The sequence below is a fragment of the Zeus faber genome, assembly GCF_960531495.2.
Source record: "Zeus faber genome assembly, chromosome: 8".
Lineage (NCBI taxonomy): Eukaryota > Metazoa > Chordata > Actinopteri > Zeiformes > Zeidae > Zeus > Zeus faber.
The window spans coordinates 22,481,135-22,500,119 of NC_137195.1; the positions used below are offsets into that span (position 1 = coordinate 22,481,135).

Genomic DNA, 18,985 nt, shown 5'->3' on the forward strand with positions numbered 1-18,985 from the left:
TTATGCAAAGTAAATATAACAAACTTAATTGCTTTTTGTGGACTGCCCTAAAGGACTGAAATTCCCAAATCACGGTGCAGATTGTGTCCAATAGATGGCACTGGAAATTCAAATGAGAAATTGGTTTTCTAGGGAGCCACTTTTTTTTGCTTTCCTAAGTTCTTAAAGGCAACTGGCTTCACCAAAACCCAAGACAATGTTGTTTGTTTTTTTATTATTAAAATTGGCTTGAATGGTAAAATGGTCTTAATTTTAATTAAACTTGCATTACATCATTGACGGTGTGTGACTTATGCATTTCCTCCCTCCCCCAGAAACATGTATGAGTAGTAGCCGGGGCCTTGGGTTTGACTGAGAAAATATTCCTATGTCAGCTTGTCTTCTTGATGAAAGGGATTTCTCTCATGGTTTGGTCGTGCTACAAAAATTTCACGGCTCCGTTTTTGGTGGATCCAAGACATTCACAGTACTGCTTTTTCGGAAGTGTAGGAACTGTATGGTCCCGTCATGTCCCCTCTTGCTGTACGTGTGTGCGTCTATGTCCTCTAGCTCTCTGTTTGTCAGTGTCAATCTCCCCTCCCTTTCCCTACTTTAACTGTCTGTCTGTCTGTCTTTCTGTCTGCCTTACCTGTTTGTCCCTCTGTCCGTGTGTGTGCCTTGCTGTCGGAGGTGTGGCCCAGGGAATGCTACTATGAGAGACTGTGGAAGGTAGAGGCTATTCCACTGCTGTGCTAGACATGAACCTTATGGTGGAGCTCCCTCATGTTTTACATGCATTACAGTAGACCTGCCTTTGGCCAGTGCAAGAGGGGAGACTTGCTTCCCAGACTTTTAAACAAACCTCATCTCAGCCCCAAGACCATAAACCAAAGAGGCCATGCGTTTTTTCACCGAGCACCTCAAACCAGTTAAAGAACAGAGGGCAAGGCAGTGTCCATTAAAGTCCTCCGCTAGCTATCGACACCCAGCAGAAGCATAACTGTCTTCCTCAATTGACTTCAGGAACCCCCTTTGTTTTGCGAAAGTTGGAATAGATCAGCACATAGCGCATTAAACATGACATGTCTTTGCCTCTTAGAACTCATTTCATTTATTTTAGGAATGAGGAAAAATGGCCACTACTGTAAAGGGAGGTCTTCAGTGGACACTCAACTGTAGTCCTCTGTTTACAGACCTGGGATCACATCTAACCCAACGACCAATCCCACAACTACAAACACAAACAAATCTGCAACGAAAACATTTGTTTCCTTTCGCTTCATGGTGGTTGTTGTTGTTGTTGTTGTTTGTAACACAGGGTTTTTTCTGCTTTCATAAGAATCCCACTAACAGCTTGCCGATCCTGCAGCCCAGTCGGTGCACCCTGTTTTGATTGACGGCTAACCCAGCCACACAAACCTCCACTGGGGGTTTGCGTGTTGAATGTCATGGTGCCTGGTGTCTCAACTCTCTAACTTCCATCTAATGTTACTGAAAAAAAATTTGCAAAATAAACAATTAATTGTGGATTTTTTTTTCTTGGTCTCTCTCACACTTCTTGTTCACAACCTCTATTTTCCATTCCTTCCCTTTTTTACTCTCTTCTTTCTCTCCCTTTTACTCTCGTTTCACTCCCCTTGCCTTTTTCCTCCTCTCTTTCTGTGTGTCTGTAGCCTAGTCGACCGGGCTACCCCAGTCCTCGCTCTAGTGAAGCCTTCTACCCGAGCCCCCAGCATCCCGGACACTACCAGGTATGTGATGAAAGTCCAAGTCCAAATTTAATACCGCTCACTGAGCCGTCGGTCTTCTCAGTCTCAGTCACTCAGCATCAATACAAATGCAACGTAATGTTTCCGTTGCTTTGTGGCGCCACCATTTTGAGCGTTTTGTTGTTTTAAATCTGCAAAGTGAGAAAAACACATGACGAATGAAATGAAATGACCACGTCCATCATATCAGAGAAGCATATTATTGAGGTATGAACCAGGCTTCACACAATACAAATTCCTTGCAGTGTAGTTAGCCTTTGGCATGTTGGGATTTGAATGGTGGTCAATGTTGTTCGTAGTTGATTCTCTGTCCGTCTCTTTGTTCTCCCCTCCTGTGTCTCAGATGGCAGGCTACCCTGGCCCCCACACCCTCCCCTCGGTGCCCAGCGCCCTGTATCCCCCGCAGGCCGCCCTGCTGGACACACACCACGCGCACACACACCCACGCCACCACGTGCACACACACTCCCACGCCCAGCACCTCCCCCAGCCCCACGGACAGGACATGGCACTATGGGGCTCTGCAATGGAGGTAGGGGAACCCCCACAACACACACACTTTTTACCCCTGTTCGTTGGTGTAATTGAGAGTTTTTTATTTTATTTGAGGAATTGTTTGAATCTGATTGAAGGATACGGTTACCATACGTAGTTGAAATCACATTTAATTCAGGCAGATTGGGGGAAACATGTGTCATGTGTATAATTATTAAATATAAATATATTGTGATATCACTTTTGAACCATATTGCTCAGTCCTTAACTTAACCATGGATTTGTTTGAACTTGAAGTCTTCTATTCTAAACTGAAAGTATAATATTCTAAACTAAAATGATTGCATTCTAAACTAAAGTATTGGATTCTAAACTAAAGTATTGTACTATTATATTCTTAACTGGAAGTATTTTATTCTAAACTGGAAGTATTTTATTCTTAACTAAAAGTCTTCTATTCTAAACTTGTATTGTCTTGTATTGTTGCAATGTTCTTTCAGCCTCAGGGGATTTGTCTTATAACTTTCTGAACTAAATGCTGCATTAATACGGCATTGATTGCATAGCAGCTTAAACTGTACTTGCTGCAGCAGCACGAGTTGATTTGACATTCATTTAGAAATAATAGAGTGCTACTGGAGCCTTGTTGGTTTTAAACACTTTCATATCGAGGGCTCTGCTGCAGCTGAATGGTGAGGCATGTTGTTCCATCACTTGCGATGTATCGATAGAACTTTTTGAAGCCTAAACCTTTCTACCGAATGACACAGCATTCCAATCCAATCAATTACTATTCCAAAACAGACATAGGCCGTTCAATGACCGATACCACATTTGATCCTGGTATTGGACTGACATCTCTTTCCAGTATCGATGCATCTGTCCATAACGATACCACAGCCTTGATCCCCGACAGAAATCAGTGGTCCATTGACACTCATTCCTCATCAGAATGTCTGCTTCATCATATCAGCTCAGTCCTCTCATCAGTTTGGTGTACGTGTCTGTCTGTTTCCATATCCCCCCTGTGCTGTGTTGTGCGTGCGCATGCGTGTGTGTGTGTGTGTGTGTGTCGTCCTTTTTTTGCTGTTTGTCTTTGTGTGTTTGTACGCACACGTCTTGTCTTCTGGGCATGGTGTGTGTGTGTGTGTGTGTGTGTGTGTGTGTGTGTGTGTGTGTGTGTGTGTGTGTGTGTGTGTGTGTGTGTGTGTGTGTGTGCGTGTAGGACAGAGAAGTAGACATGCAGCCATGTGTAGGCCCACAGTGCCTATTAATGGAGGAACAGCTTATGATCCAACAGCAGCAGATGGAAGAGGATCAGAGGTGGCTGGAACAGGAGGAGAGGCTGCTGGTAACACGCGGGAAATTAAACACTAAACCAAAATATGCCCGCACTCACTGTTTCAATGTTCTTTCAAGTAGACAAGAAATGCATTCTTGAAGTAGAGAAAAAAAAATTGTATAATGATCACATCTCCCCTTTTGACTTCACCAAACTGGATCTTGGAAAGCGACCACTGGCTTTGTTGTGTATGAATTGCTGGGTTTGAAACATTTCTCACAACTCCCCCTGTAGAAACTGCCATTTATAAATAAGTGGGTTTTTTTCTCAGTCAAATATTGTGGGACTATCCTGAAAGTTTGAGTAGTAAAAGGAACTACCAGTTATAAACTGACTCACAAGCTGACAATATACCTTCCAAGTTTAGAATAAAGCAGTGGTTTTTGCTCTAACTCCGCTGGTCCATCTGATTAGCGATGCCAGATTCAGAATGGATTCATTCATAGTGAACAAATCTTTTAAATGACTAAGGAGTAACTCTGGCAAAAGAGTCGCTCTTTCGACAAAGAATATCAACAAGACTCGAGGTGGTTGACACATTTAAGTAAGACAGAATCTCATCTTATCACAGTACCAAATGCATAATGCAGTGTGTTTTTGTACCATTTGTATGTCAACATTATCCTGAAATGTTACCCCATATGCTGTTCTCTTATTTATTTTGATAATATTTTGAAATTTGATTCCCACCAACCTATGAACGAGTCGGTCACTACATGTGCGGTTGATTGTAGTTCAGGATAGCACATGTATGTTACTGGTTAAAGCAAAATGTATCCATAGCAGGAAGGATATTGTTAAGTTGCTGCCATCAAGCCACCTCAACGACAGAGGGACACAGAATGTCTGCAGATCTAGCGTTAATGGTGATAAATTTGGTATACTCGGATAAAATTATAAGGAAGTGCTGGGAAAACACTGCTCATCAACATAATATACAAGATGCAAACTTGGTTAAAACGGGCTGTTGCTTATAATAAGTGATACACACATTCAGGGGTTGTTGTCGCTGTGTCGCTTGTGAGATCTTCCTGCGGCTTCACACCTTCTGCTATAGAGTAATTAAGGCTAGACAGCAGCGGGGAGGAATGCATGAATGCATATCATGAGTTTAGATTGAAGGGGCCGTGTATTTTTAATTTTTTTTTAATTTAAGAATTTTATAGTGTGTGTGTGTGTGTAGTGGTTTGGGGGTGGGGGGGGGGTTGCAGGTGTGGCCTGTGTGAATTCCAGGCTAATGATAGGCTTAGAGGTTTTGACAACCCAGTCACCAGTCTGTCTCTGACCCACGACCGCACCGCTGACTGACGTGTGCACAGCGTTACTGAATGGGGATGCAAGGCCGTGTGTGTGTGTGTGTGTGTGTGTGTGTGTGTGTGTGTGTGTGTGTGTGTGTGTGTGTGTGTGTGTGTGTGCGTGTGCGTGCGTGCACAATGCGCACTTGCATGTGTGTGTGTGTCATTGTCATCATGGGGAATTTCACACAGTATTTGTGAGCTATAGGAATAGTAGTTGTAGTCATAGGAAGTATATGAGCAAAACTGGCATTCTGGCAATTGGAGTCCTCATGAAATCAAGACGTCGTCATATCCTGATTACACAATTTTGTATTTGAAATTAGTACTGGTGTACTGATACAGGATGATGTCATGGGAAATATCTCACAGTGTGTGAGGTCTGAGATATTCATTTCTTTGCAAAGGTTTTGGCTTGATAGCACACTTTTAAACTGTTATTATATTGTGGCATAAATCAATTCTGTGTATGTCTCCATGATAACCATAATAAATTATTCAATATACACTCACCGTGTTAAAACTTGTGAGAGAGGAGGAGAGAGGCAGAAAGAAAGAGAGGAGGCTGGTGAGCAGCCATGGGTGGGGCTACCGGCAGGCAGTGAGTGTGAGTGTGAGTGTGAGTGAGAGTGAGAGAGAGAGAGAGAGAGAGAGACAGAGGATTATTTGAGGAGGAGAGTAGAACATTATTTGAGGGTTTGTTGGCAGCATGCTCTCCCTCCCTCTCTCTCTCAGAGCGTCCAATAGGAGAGCAGGAAGCTCAATCTGATGTCTCTTGATTGAGCTGCAAAGACTGAGATAGATCGATACTTTAGGAGAGAAAAGCCAAGAGACACAGACACGGCTACAATCGGATTTGGAAGACCAACTTTTAAGGAACAATGCTGGTCTTCAAGTTCTGCCTGGGAAAATTGGTAGGGGGAAAAGTGTGTGTGTGTGTGTGTGTGTGTGTGTGTGTGTATGTGTGTGTGTGTGTGTGTGTGTGTGTGTGTGTGTGTGTGTGTGTGTGTGTGTGTGTGTGTGTGTGTGTGTGTGTGTGTGTGTTGTTTGTTTAGAAGTGCACCGGAAACATGGGTCCACACTTACCAAGTGTATTTACTCAGACCTCACTTTGATACCAGTATAAGAGAGTGTGTGTGTGTGTGGGTGGGTGAGCTTTATAGAGATTTTTGTGTATGTGGTGGGAGGGCAGAGGAATGGGAAGTATAACATACAGTAGAGCCCACAGGTTGCTGTCTGTGTATGTGGAGGGATTTTGCTGATTTCTAAAATGTTTCTAAAATTGGAAAGTGTGTGTGTGTGTGTGTGTGTGTGTGTGTGTGTGTGTGTGTGTGTGTGTGTGTGTGTGTGTGTGTGTGTGTGTGTGTGTGTGTGTGTGTGTGTGTGTGTGTGTGTGTGTGTGTGTGTGTCCTGTCGTATGAAGGCTTCCAGCTCTCTATGGTATGTTCTTGCTTGTATTGGCAGTCTGGTGCAGAATGTGTTCGTCCATGATATTTGTTTTTGCTGAGGTTGAGGCTGGGCAAATTTATTATCACAGCAATATCAATATTAAAAAGACAGGTTAAAGGTTGACTTTATATATGACTTTATCAGGTACAAACATTTTAGTTCTTCAAATAAACCCTAACCCAGACCTTTTTGGGTCATATCTTATTACTATAACATGAGACAATCTGAAGATATGTTAATTTCATGGCAGTACAATATCCAGCGTAATAAGAATGATATTGGATAATAATTGGATAATTGAATAATATATTAAATTATCGCCCAGCCTGAGCTAAAATCTGGAATGTGATCGGAATTTTTTTTTTTTTTTATGCATTTCGCCTCAATTATCTATTGATCGACGTTATATCTGTGTGTAAGATCTAGAAGTGAGAGAATTTATGATTTATAATTCAAAGTCAAAAGAGTTAAAGGGAACTCTAAATATTACTAGAAGAGAGTGTTATAGTCTTATTGTGTGTGTGTGTGTGTGTGTGTGTGTGTGTGTGTGTGTGTGTGTGTGTGTGTGTCTAGAAGCCAGACACCAGGAGTTCTCGGGGCAGTTTGGACAGAGAGGACTGTGGACCCCAGCCGCCGGTGAGATCCTCCTTCTTCAGATCCCTCTCTTTTTTTTTTCTCCTCCAACTTTCAACTCTCGTTCTTTCACGCTCTCTGATGATGAACAAGTTGGTCCTTCTAGCAACCTCTCTGGTAATTAGTGTATTTAGTGTAAAAGAAACTAAAACAAGGATGCAGGATTGTTTCTGGTGGGGATGGGAGATTGAATTCAATTAAAAATTCAATTAAAGAAAAGAAAAATATCATGACATCCTGTATCTCGAATCACAAGTACATTGACATAGTTATATTTTAGTTGTCCAACGACTTCTCCAGAGGACATCGAACCCGAAGCTCATCCAAAGTGTCCATTGTTTAGAATCCACAAAGGCCTTTTATAGTCGAGTGTTAACATTTGTACATTTTCACACTCAAGATATAAGAAATATATTACAAGGAATTGCAATATGTGAATAAATTGTTTTGAAATACTCACAAAATGAATATACTAAAAGAATAGCAATCTAATCGCAATACTATGGCCCTTTCTCAATCTGCGTTCTTGTCTGTACTTGTGTTCTTGTGGACTTGTGAAATGTCATCAGTTGCAGCCCAAGTACTGTTCCAATTCAAAGTACACATCAAGCCAAGCCCAGTCCAAATGCCCGGATGTGGACTTGCTCCGCCCATTTTATCGAGGATGCGTCGGTGGTAACTTGTGTGGACTTGGGACAGCCAAATATCCCAGAATGCATTTTGCACCAAGCAGTGGTAATGGCAATAGTCCCCGGGAGTCTGTACTCCCAAGTCGAACTTGCCAAGTCTGAACTATTAAGTCAGCAAGTCCGGACTTCGCGTACTTGGTATTGTGAAACGGCCTATATGTAATACTATGTATTTAAAGATAATATACTATTTTATGCTATGACACAGTATATCTCCCAGATCATATCCATAGTTGTTATCTAATTAATTTAAACTTTATTTCATCTTATTGGACCGTGACGCCTCGGTCTATCTCTCACAGTTTAAAAATGAGAGTCCAGTCGTTTTACCCCAAATGTTTGCATTGCCTTAAACCAATAAACTCCTAAACAAGTTCACACATCCTGGCGCTCTCCGATTGGCCGCCGCCTGCGTTTTGTTTGGATAGAGGCTCTCGGGATCGATCTGTGCACAGGAAGTAAACTTCCAGTGCTGGGGATCGGGGATGAGGAGGTCAATACATTCCCACAGCGCTCCAGGGTTATTAATAGAATGAGAAAACACCGACGCCATCTTGTTCCGTCTCGGCGTGGCCCTGGGCCGCACAGCGAGGCTCCTCCGCTTCACTGGGCTCGGCCCTGGTCGCCGGTGGCCTATAATTACAGCAATTCAGCTTTCTAACGTCGGGGGTGTTAAAAAAAACACCACCGGGGAAAACGACTGTGGAAGTCGTCTCGGAGAGAGTTGGTCGGGAGTGATGAAGCCTAAGACAAATGCAACTGATGGCGTGAGGTGAAACCCCAAAAAGTCACCACCACCGCATCGCTGATCATCCTCCTTCTGTACACTTACTACTACTTGGCAAAGCAAAAAAAAATTTTTTTGACCAGTTGTGGGGCAGCGTGTGTACTATGAGTGGTGAGAAGATGAAGAAACCGATCAAATCGAACTGATTCAAATCGAATTTTCTAAGAATAGATAAAGCTCAAAATTAGCCCAAGCGTGACCTAAATGAGGCATAACAAGGAAAATCTCAAAATTTAACCAGACATCGGGCGCCATGAGATGTCACTATGATAAAACTTTCAGGGGTTATGAAAAAATCTGCAGATACCGAAAATAATTAAGGAAATTCCAGATTGTACTTCAGTCTCTGGGGAAAAATGGGAATGAGAAAAATGCATTTTAAGGTGGCTTAATTCATGTATCAATTGAACATATTTCCTTGTATCCCTCTACTTTGGCTCACATCCACATCCAGGTCACATGACCTCTATACCTCTACCTCTATGACCTCTACCTCCATAAAAGTTTTTTGTGCAGTGTTGTCTCCTTAAGCTTTAAGATAAGACTTTTGTTTCTCTTTCCATCAATGATAGTACCCATGGTGCCCTTCAACAGGTGTAGTTTAAAAACACCTTCGACGTTGATCAAAATCTCTACGATTTTGATCAACGTTGAAGGGAGTTCCTCGCTCTGGGGGGCTTCCACAGTGGTCCTGGGATGCAGGATCTAGTCCAGCCTGTAATCTGTACGACATATTAGGGATAACTGTGGGCAGACATTGACCAGGGATTTCTGCCGGACATTTGACAGGGAATTTCTGATTAGATATCACAATCATGTCTAGCTACTGTTATTAAGTGTCACGCCTCAACTCCCCATTACCTCGTAAACTGTTAAATGCAAAATTCTGCTTAATAGCGAAATTGCACAGATTCCCCGAGACACACCGCAAGTTCGGTATCATCAGCAGTAAAGTAGATGTCATTTTCCGTTTGGACAAATGTGAAAGACAAAGTCCAAATAACGCAAATCCGCTATTGATTTGGGAGTCAGGATGGCGATGTATAGCATGAGTGTTTTACCATTAACCTTTCCCATTGCCAGAAGAAAGGCATTTTTTTTCTGCTGTTTTAACGTCACGAACACGCTGGAAAATGGGTGTGTCATGGTTCCAGTGTGATTGGGGAAAAAAACAGTAGAGGATACGGCAACTTAACCAAAAAACGACATAAAACTGTAAAACGTAGGGGGAAAAAGTATTTTAAGCCGTTCAAAAGAATCTAATCGTTCATGAACGACCCAACATGATAGTAGAAGGAGCATATAGCATCCATGCTGCCGGTGTGCGCACCAGTCCTTTCGGTGGCGGGGAGCTGCGACGCTCCTCCGGTGGGGGCGACTGGCTTGGGGCGGTGAGAGAGACCATGAGACCATGGAGCTGTCCCCACACTCAAAAATGTCATGGTCCCCCATGCGGGAAAAGAGCCATTAACTTCCGATTTTGATTTTGGATTCTAAATGCGATATGAAATGTCACATCTCACCGGTTAAGGGGCCAAAAGAGACCTGAGACCCACGTGTTACCTTTCCCAAATTTCACAAATGCCAGATGTTAGCGGGTGTTACCGGGGTTTTGGGGGAAAGGGGTATTTGATTACGATTGTGAGTGTAGTGTCTTAGAGCTAGAAGTCGAAGCAATCAGAAGTTTGTTTGCTCTGAAGGAGCTATGAAGTTGCCATGGGTGAGATATTTCTGTCTCTGTGCAATTCATCTTACTGCCCGTCCTCCTCTTCCTCCTCCTCCTCCCATTGGATGACTGTGGTTTGTGGTGGGAAAATCTCCCTCTTTGTGTGTGTGTGTGAGAGAGAGAGAGAGAGAGAGAGAGAGGGAGAGAGAGGGAGAGAGAGGGAGAGAGAGAGAGACAGAGAGAGAGAGAGAGAGTCAATGTGTAGACGCTGCCGTTGAGTATTTTGGGTGTCGGTGGTTTTGGGAGCGCGACACTGCGATGGCACCAAGCTGTTTGAATCCTCTTTGTGCTTCTGTCTCGGGCACGAGGGAGGGGCGCAGGGAGAAAAAAAGACTCTTTTGTGCAAAAAGAAATCTAGATTTTCCAAACCTATGCACACGCCTGAAGTCAGTGGAGGCACGCGTGACGCTCCAATACGCCACAGATCGCGTCCCCGCCATAATACGTTCTGTGTTCTGGTGTGAAAGTAGTGAAGCCCCAGGATTGGAACCGCCGGATCCTCTGAATGTGCCGCCATTTTACTGAAAACAGGATCCTCGCCAGGGCGTTTGAGGTGTTCGAAGAATTTCGTCCCTAAGAAATTTAAATAATGGAATGAAAAATACTGGAATGAAAAGTTGCCCCCTTTTGTGCTGAAGTGCTTGAAAAGTGCTTGAAAAAAAAATGCTGCAATCATTGAAAAGCTGTGATATTCCCACTGGTTTGGTTATTCAAATCGTAATGTAATAAAAACTTTTCTAGAATCACTTTTACGACATAGATTCACAGGGAAATGTAAATTTAATCCAGCATGGTTGGACACTTATCATTAAAAGTAGATGACAATAAGATTAATAAAGATAGATACAGTATATATAATTAATATACTTATACAAATCATAGACAGTGATACTAAGATTCCATTACATTTTAATCAATAAGTCACATTAAAAATTGATTTGATTTGTTTTGTGTGAAGTCCTTGGAAATGAACAAAAAGTCCTCAAAAAGGTGCTTGAAAGTCCTTGAATTCAATATTGACTGCCAGAATGAGCCCTGTGAAAAGTGTCCGAACGCCTTTGTCTTTGTCAATATGTTAATTTCACTTAATTACTTTCAAAGCATTTGCATTTTCTAGTTATTTGTGAAACTTAAATAGATTGTTTCTATTAATTATCATTATATAATCTTATCATTATTATTATTGTTATTATTATTAATAACAATAATTCTACTCCTACTAATAATAATTAATTATTTTTATTTATAAAATTATAGAATCTTTCTATTGCACTTTATTGTATTATTTGTCATTGCTCTGTCTGTCTGTCTATCTGTCTGTCTGTCTGTCTGCAGAATTGAATTTACTTATCTATTTTTTTAGTTTTACGACCTTACAATTGTTTCCATGGTGACCTTTTGTAACCAGTTGTTTTGCTGCTGTTTGTCTGTTTTTTTGTTTGTTTGTTTGTTTGTTTGTTTGTTTGTACAGACAGTAAACCAGCACATATACCAGCCCGTTGGCAAGCCAGGTAATGGACGCGTTCTCACACTCGCTCTATAATAACTCAAACCGCTATTGTTTTATTTTTCTTTGTTCGTTCTATCTCTCTCTATCACTATCTCTCTCTCTGTCATTATCTTACTAATGTGCGATATCAACGTACTTATACTGTTGTCCAGTTTTATATTCTTAATCCTACTTGGAGAAGCCACATTAACTACATTGTCATGGGAAATACTCCCTGAAATGTTTCAAACTGTTAGGATGAGAAATCAGAGAGAACATCTTCCGATGATTTATTTCGACTGGAAAATATCCCAAACAACCCATTGTTGGATTGGATTCGTCATCTGAAATCTTTAAATGAAATTACTTTGCGTTCCAAAAAAGTCTGTCCGGTTTAAAAAAAATAATAATAATAAAAAAAAAGTTTGAGAAAGGTTTAAAAACTGTCCACCTATTCACCTTTAATGTGTTTGTTTTTTTTCAGAGCATGCGGCCCCCCCTAAGAAGCCCCCCCGGCCCGGGGCTCCCAGCCACCTGGGCAGCCTGGCCTGTGTCAACACCGGGGACAGCTACAACGACGGCCTCAAGGTGCGCGCGCACACACACACACACACACACACACACACACACACACACACACACACACACACACACACGCACACACACACATACATACACACAGTACAAACTAAAGCTGCGTGTCTTATTTGTGTTGTTGGATAGGACAGCAGCAGGGAATGTTACAGGCGCACAGGAAGTGATGCATTTGCGTAGTATCAGGAAAAATAAAACCTTAAAGGAAGAGACTGACTGTGGATACGAGTTGTGCTAAAAGCTTGGAAGTTGAACGTTGACAAAGCATGGATGGTTAACAGTGGCATTTTTCAGTGATTAAAACATGAAATGCGGTTGCAGAAATGATTTATTTTTCTTTTCATTTAATTATTCATTGAATGTTTTGTTTTTATTTATAATACAAATTCAAAATAAAATACCAAAAAGAAATAAACATTTCTAAAGGTTGTCCTAGTCATCTTTCAGAAAGAAAAAAAAATGCACACGTGCACAAAACCCACACAAACACACACACACACGCACACACAAACTTGAAAGGTAAACTCACAGATTTCCGCCCACGGTGCATGTTTTATAATGCTTGAACATTAATATTTTCCTTTATGTTTCCTCTGGCTGCTCCCCCCTCTCCTCTCCCTTGTGGTCCCTCTCCTGCCTCTGACTCTCTGTTGACCCCTAGCCCTGGCGGGTAAGCAGCACACTGTCTGTGTGTGTTGACTGTTCGTCTTGTCTCCCTCAAATCAATCACCTCGCCATTCACACCTTCTCCTTCCATAACGGCTCGGATCACTCGAGCACCAACCACAAAATCCATCCCATCATGCCCTTGTTTAACTAGCTCTTTTCTGTCTTTGGAAATGATGTCCTACTTTCCCTAAACTAGTCACAGTTGGGTCTCCGACTCAAACACTAACCCTTCAAACTAACAAGGTCTCAGAGCCAAATCGCCAACGTGTTTCTCTGCCCTCAATGGACGTCCACCAAAATCCACTCTCAATGAACTTATCACTTATTGGACATTGAGCTGACCATGTCATTCAAGGGTGTCCTCCAACATGTAAAAATAGAACAACCAAGATCCCATTTTGAGTCTGACTCTCAGATTGCAACCCTCCGATTCACACCACGGTGACAATGTTCTGCTTTCGTGCCAGAATATCCCTGTGACCCTCACGTGGTTATGTAAGACGAGTCAGATCAACAGAAGAATAAAGCCTTGGAGAAATGGAGTGTTGCATTGTCTTCAAACACCAGCATTAGATAAAGTCAGCCGAGGTTGAAAAAACAAATATGCTTCAGGAGAATACATGTATGAAGGACGGAAGGAAGTGTGGGTTTAAGGATCGGTGACATATTGATTTAGAGAGAGATTTTTCAACTCACCCTGCACGTCACTTTGTCACACCTCATGCAAAGTCTTTATAGGGCTTTTGAAATGGTAAAAACATGGCTGTAATGATGGAAACAGACAGACCAGCAGCTAAAAGACGTGTCGTGTCAGTGAATGGATGCCGGATATGCCCTGTGGGACGGGTGGTTGTCATATCCACCCACCTTCATCCGGGCGGGCTACATAGCTGTGTTGTAGTAGGAGCTAATTTTCCACAATGTCCTGTATGTACAGTATTTCCTGTTTGGCACACCCCTCTAGTGGCCAGAAGGAGAACTGCATCTTTTTGGGGCGCAGGCTGTAATTGAATCTTGATTGTTGCGCTCAGTTGCTTGGGGAACCATTATGTGCGGTTTTCTCTTAACCTGCAACTTGTGTAAAGCTTGGTTATGTTGCCATGCTTGGTTCGGCGACACCTCCTTGCCGCTATCATTTAGGAAAAACTAAACTGTCCTTGGGGGGGAGGGGTTCAGGGCTGGGCAATATTGGATTAATTATTACAATAAGTATCAAGAATGTCAGGCAACGTGAGGACATTTCTCGGTGTTCCTTTGTTTTCAGTGTTCATCTCAGTCTATTCGACTCACACATGTCCCTTGTTTATATTTCATTGTGTGGCACTGACTTGTCCCGTGTTGCCTCACTGGTCCAGCTGCAGCCGCAGGAGATAAGCCCACCGCCCACGGCCAATCTGGATCGTTCCAACGACAAAGTGTACGAGAACGTGACGGGATTGGTTAAAGCTGTGATCGAGATGTCCAGTAAGATCCAGCCGGCTCCTCCAGAGGAATACGTTCCCATGGTCAAGGTAAAAGACGCCTTCTGCTAAAACCTCAGCTCACTACCTCAGGGCAGGTGATAACATGTCATCGCCTTTGAGTGGTACTCAATCGTTATTAAATGATGACATTGTCATTTGTTACTCCATTTAAGTACTCAGTAGTGTATACTATGTGTATTTCAGGATGTTGGTCTCGCGCTGAGAACACTGCTGGCGACAGTGGATGAGACTATTCCTCAGTTGCCCACCAGCACACACAGAGAGGTTAGTGCACACACTCACACACCAGGACTCAGTGTTTTACATGCTAGCGATGGATAGATACATCGATCAGCCACAAGATTAAAACCACCACTAAATACCACTAATGTCGTGTGGCTCTCTCCTGGCGCCGCAAAAACAGCGCTGACCCGTCGAGGCATGGACTCCGAAGGTGTCCTGTGGTATCTGGCACCAAGGCGTTAGCAGCAGATCCTCTTAGTCCTGTAAGTTGCGAGGTGGCGCCTCGGGCTTGTTGTTCCAGCACATCCCACAGATGCTGGATCGGATCGGACCCTAACCCCGGCCATCCACATGATGTAGAAGAAAACGTGATTCATCAGACCAGGTCACCTTCTTCCAATGCTCCATGGTCCAGTTGTGACGCGCCCGTCTGCGTCCGACATGTGCATCAATGAGCCTTGGGCATGACCCTGTCGCCGGCTCAGCGGTTGTCCTTCCTTGGACCACTTTTGGTAGGTACTCACCACTGCATACCAGGAACACCCCACAAGACCTGTCATTTTGGAGATGCTCTGACCCAGTCGTCTAGTCATCACAATTTAGCCCTTGTCAAAGTCGCTCAGATCCTTTTTCCTGCTTCCAACACATCAACTTCAAGAACTGACTGTTCAGTTGCTGCCTAATTTATCCCACCCCCTGACAGGTGCCGTTGGAACAAGATGAGCAATGTTATTCACGTCACCTGTCAGTGGTTTCAATGTTGTGGCTGATCGGTGTGTGTTACTTGGTTGACTGATTAGCTGCATTTGTTTTATGTTTTTTGACACATTAGATTAGATTCGATTAGAAACTTTATTTTACCCCCGGGAGATTGGGTTCTAGTGAATTCACAAAGAGCACCATAGCAATCACAACATGTAAGACAAACCATATAAAAGATTAAAAAAAAACAAAAACAGGAGGAAAATAAGAAATCTCCTATGACCAGAGGTAAAGGAGAGCTAAGAGTTGAGTATCATCTGTGTACTAGTGATGGTTGAAGCCATGGAAGGAGATTTCACTGCCAAGAGGTTTAGAGTACTAGGAGAACAGCAGAGGACCCAGGACGGAGCCCTGAGGGACACCAGTGTTTAGATTGCAAAGGTGTTCCTCTTCATGAGACTTGGTATGAGTGGCCAAATATGATGCAACCCAGATCCCATCATTCCAAACTCAGAGTGGGTGGAGGACATGTTTTTTTGTTACAGTTTATTTTTCAATTACTTTTTTCTACACCCTTTTTGTGCAAAAATGTTAAGAGAGAGGAGTTCAAGATCATTTCTAAAATGAATAGAGATTACTATTCAGGAGAGCAATGAATGTGTTCTTGTTTTTTTAATTTATTTTTTATTTTTTAATCTAATCCAACTTTCTTCACAGATTGAGATGGCCCAGAAGCTTTTAAACTCTGACTTGGCCGAGCTCATTAGCAAGATGAAGTTAGCCCAACAGTATGTGATGACCAGGTAGGTAAATACACCATAAACAAAACCCGTTTGGACCAATTCTGAAATGCTTTCCCTGTTCCGTCTTCATCATCTGTGGACTGTATGTGCTGAGTAAGGCATCATGTATTGAGATCTAATTTACAGATTCAATGTGAATTCAGTACAGCTCAGTGGCGAACGATGCTTGTTGCGTCTGCATTCGTTGTCCAGTAACTGAAAAGCATCTTTCTGACGTCCGTCCCAGTCTCCAACAGGACTACAAGAAGCAGATGTTGACGGCGGCTCATGCCCTCGCCGTCGACGCCAAGAACCTGTTGGACGTCATCGACCAGTCGCGGCTCAAGATGATGGCGCACGCCCGTCCGCACTAGCCCCCCAGCAGCAGAGGCAACCGATGGGATAGCGGGTCTCGCATTCAGTTGACGACTTAAAGACTACCTGATTCACAAGCTCAGCTCCGAGTCCCCAAAAGCGGAGCATCAACGGGATGTGGGCGCCTTCGGACATCAACGGACAAAATCAACGGAGAACCAATGATCACCCCGATGTCTTTGTTTATTCCTCCCGAGTCCACGGAGAAACACTTCAAGTCGACTTCTCCGAAGTCTGGCGGTTTCGGTGAGGCGAGAGAGTCGATTATTTTCCCCCCCCCCCCTCCGGATTGTTCCTCTCCATCGTCACTGTGACTCCTAATCGCATCGCAAAACGACTTCTGTATCAGGGATCTATAAGCTCCACCCTCGTCTGGATTTGAGTTGGACAGTAAAACGCTCGGAGAGGCTTGGGGTTGTAGGCCGTGGGATCCAGGCGGCGCTCTCCCTCACCTTGGGTCCCCGTCTCCAAAAAAAAAAAAAAAAAAAAAAAAAAAAAAAGGTTCAGCCGCATCTGAAATGGGACATTTTTTGCCACCTCCGCCTGCGCTCTCCTCCGGAAGTGATTCCGGGGAAGTCGTTCTGGAATGGCACTGCTCGGCCCTCCACGCGGACTAGGAACATATCGGCTGGTTTTCGATGATCCCTCACCTCATGAACTGGTTGACGCGCGCGCCCTCAGAAGTGAAGTACGGAGGGCGAGACATTTGGCCAGCACGCGTTACCTCGGTTACGCCGCTGACACCTTGTGATATACAGTATATACATAAAGTCCCCCCCCCCCGGGTCTGAGCCCCCTCTTGGTGTTTACGTTCAACCTCGTCCCCCCGTCGACAACCCCGTCACCCCGTCGACAACCCCGCCCCCTCCTCCGCGCACAGCTGCCTCCAGTCTTCCTCCCATCGCCCATAATGTCTTTCGCTTCCCGTTCTCCTCTTTCCTCTTCGCGTCTGTCCGTCTTCTTCAGCGCCTCTGTGTTCACAAATTGTAAAGAAAAAGACTGCTGTACAAAAATGAACCCATAGACAATAGTCAATCCTGACAAAAAAAAAAAAATCGATGAAATTATTAAAATGACAAAAAAAAACCTGATATTGCTTTAACTCTGAAATCACCATCAGTTCTAACAATGCTTCCCGGTTACAAGTATTTAAAATTTGACGACAAATCTGTCGTCTGGTAATTCATCATCACCATAAGGGTTTGCAAAAGGATCCCAAATGGGCGTTATCCTCAAGTGTGTGCGCTAGTATCCTCTCAGTGACACCCAAGTTGAAGCCATTTCACTGTGACGCACGGCAGGGGCGGATGGCTCAACTCCAGCATTGACTCAGATTATCTGGAAAAAAAAAACCCCAAAACCAAACAAACAAAAAAAAAAAAAACCTGGATTCTTTCAGAAACCAACCTGCGGGAAGCAACAGGGATCTCCCAACTCAATACTGTCAAGATTCTTCGGTGCCAATTCAATGCTGCGGTTCTGCGAGTACTCTTGACTCGAAAGTATCGAGTGTTTTGTCTCGTTTTTTTCTTCAATATGTTAGACCAGGGAAACATTCCACTCCCGAAGACACACACGTCAAGAAGATACTGCACTTCACGTCTTTACAAATGTTATTTGCAGGCCTTTTTTTTTTTCCTTTCTGACTTGACTCACTGACTGACCTTTGAGAAGACCATTTCTATTCATGGTCGAGTGGAGAGAGGATCTGGCCGGGAAAAAACCCAACCTTTATTTATTGGGACGTTGACACGTGCACATTGTGTCCAGGGGAGCGCGCGATTGCGATTTTTGTCTCTTATGCAATATGTCCCAGGTGACTTCCTGTCACTTCTTGTTTGTCTTTCCTCGGCCTACAATCCCATGTCCTCCAGCCTCTTGTGAGTCTCTCCTTGAAACCCCTCCCTAACACACACACACACACACACACACACACACACACACACACACACACACACACACACACACACACACACACACACACACACACACACACACACACACACACACACACACACACACACACACGTTCACCCTGTAACTGGAACCTCTGTGCTTGAGGAGAGACAAAAAGACTGAGCTCCCAAATAAAGCTGCCTCGCACATTTCACACGTTTCTTTGTTGATATCCACCTTATCAGACATTGTTAAAGATATACTGGTGGTGACCACGCTGGTGCGGCGGTTTATACTGGTTTAAAGGAGCGTGGGTTTACACAAGAACAAAAACAGCTGTCCCTTACCCATATTTAATTTCCACAATAAAAAGAAGAGTTTTGAAGGGATAGAGATGCGATCCTTTCCTTTGTTGTTGTGTAAATCCACCACCGGTAGAACACTGAGCTACAGCCCCAAACTGTACAGTACTCCCACTAGTGAACACTGGTTTATATTTTGTCTCCTGGGTTCGGTCGGCGGAGGGGAGGGCGGGGTCAGGGTGAAATAAAGACAATGTCAAAATGAAAGAATCACGTGTTGGCTTTTCTCTCCTTATGAAGCTTTAA

General features: G+C 43.4%; 1 protein-coding gene across 4 annotated transcripts in view; it reads left to right on the forward strand.

Annotated features, from left to right (window-relative positions):
• LOC307233977 (focal adhesion kinase 1-like) overlaps positions 1-18,902 on the forward strand; it is a 79,698-nt gene extending 60,796 nt beyond the window's left edge. For 2 of the 4 annotated variants that reach the window (XM_080005490.1, XM_080005492.1), the window contains 10 exons: positions 1,653-1,730; positions 2,092-2,280; positions 3,469-3,594; positions 6,903-6,965; positions 11,636-11,675; positions 12,138-12,241; positions 14,272-14,427; positions 14,584-14,664; positions 16,042-16,127; positions 16,354-18,902. In XM_080005490.1, the coding sequence (XP_079861616.1) occupies positions 1,653-1,730; positions 2,092-2,280; positions 3,469-3,594; positions 6,903-6,965; positions 11,636-11,675; positions 12,138-12,241; positions 14,272-14,427; positions 14,584-14,664; positions 16,042-16,127; positions 16,354-16,480 (1,050 nt within the window). In that variant the 3' untranslated portion in view covers positions 16,481-18,902. The remainder of the gene's footprint in view (positions 1-1,652; positions 1,731-2,091; positions 2,281-3,468; positions 3,595-6,902; positions 6,966-11,635; positions 11,676-12,137; positions 12,242-14,271; positions 14,428-14,583; positions 14,665-16,041; positions 16,128-16,353) is intronic. The other 2 variants (XM_080005491.1, XM_080005493.1) reach the window with 2 other exon arrangements.
• Positions 18,903-18,985: the final 83 nt, after the last annotated feature.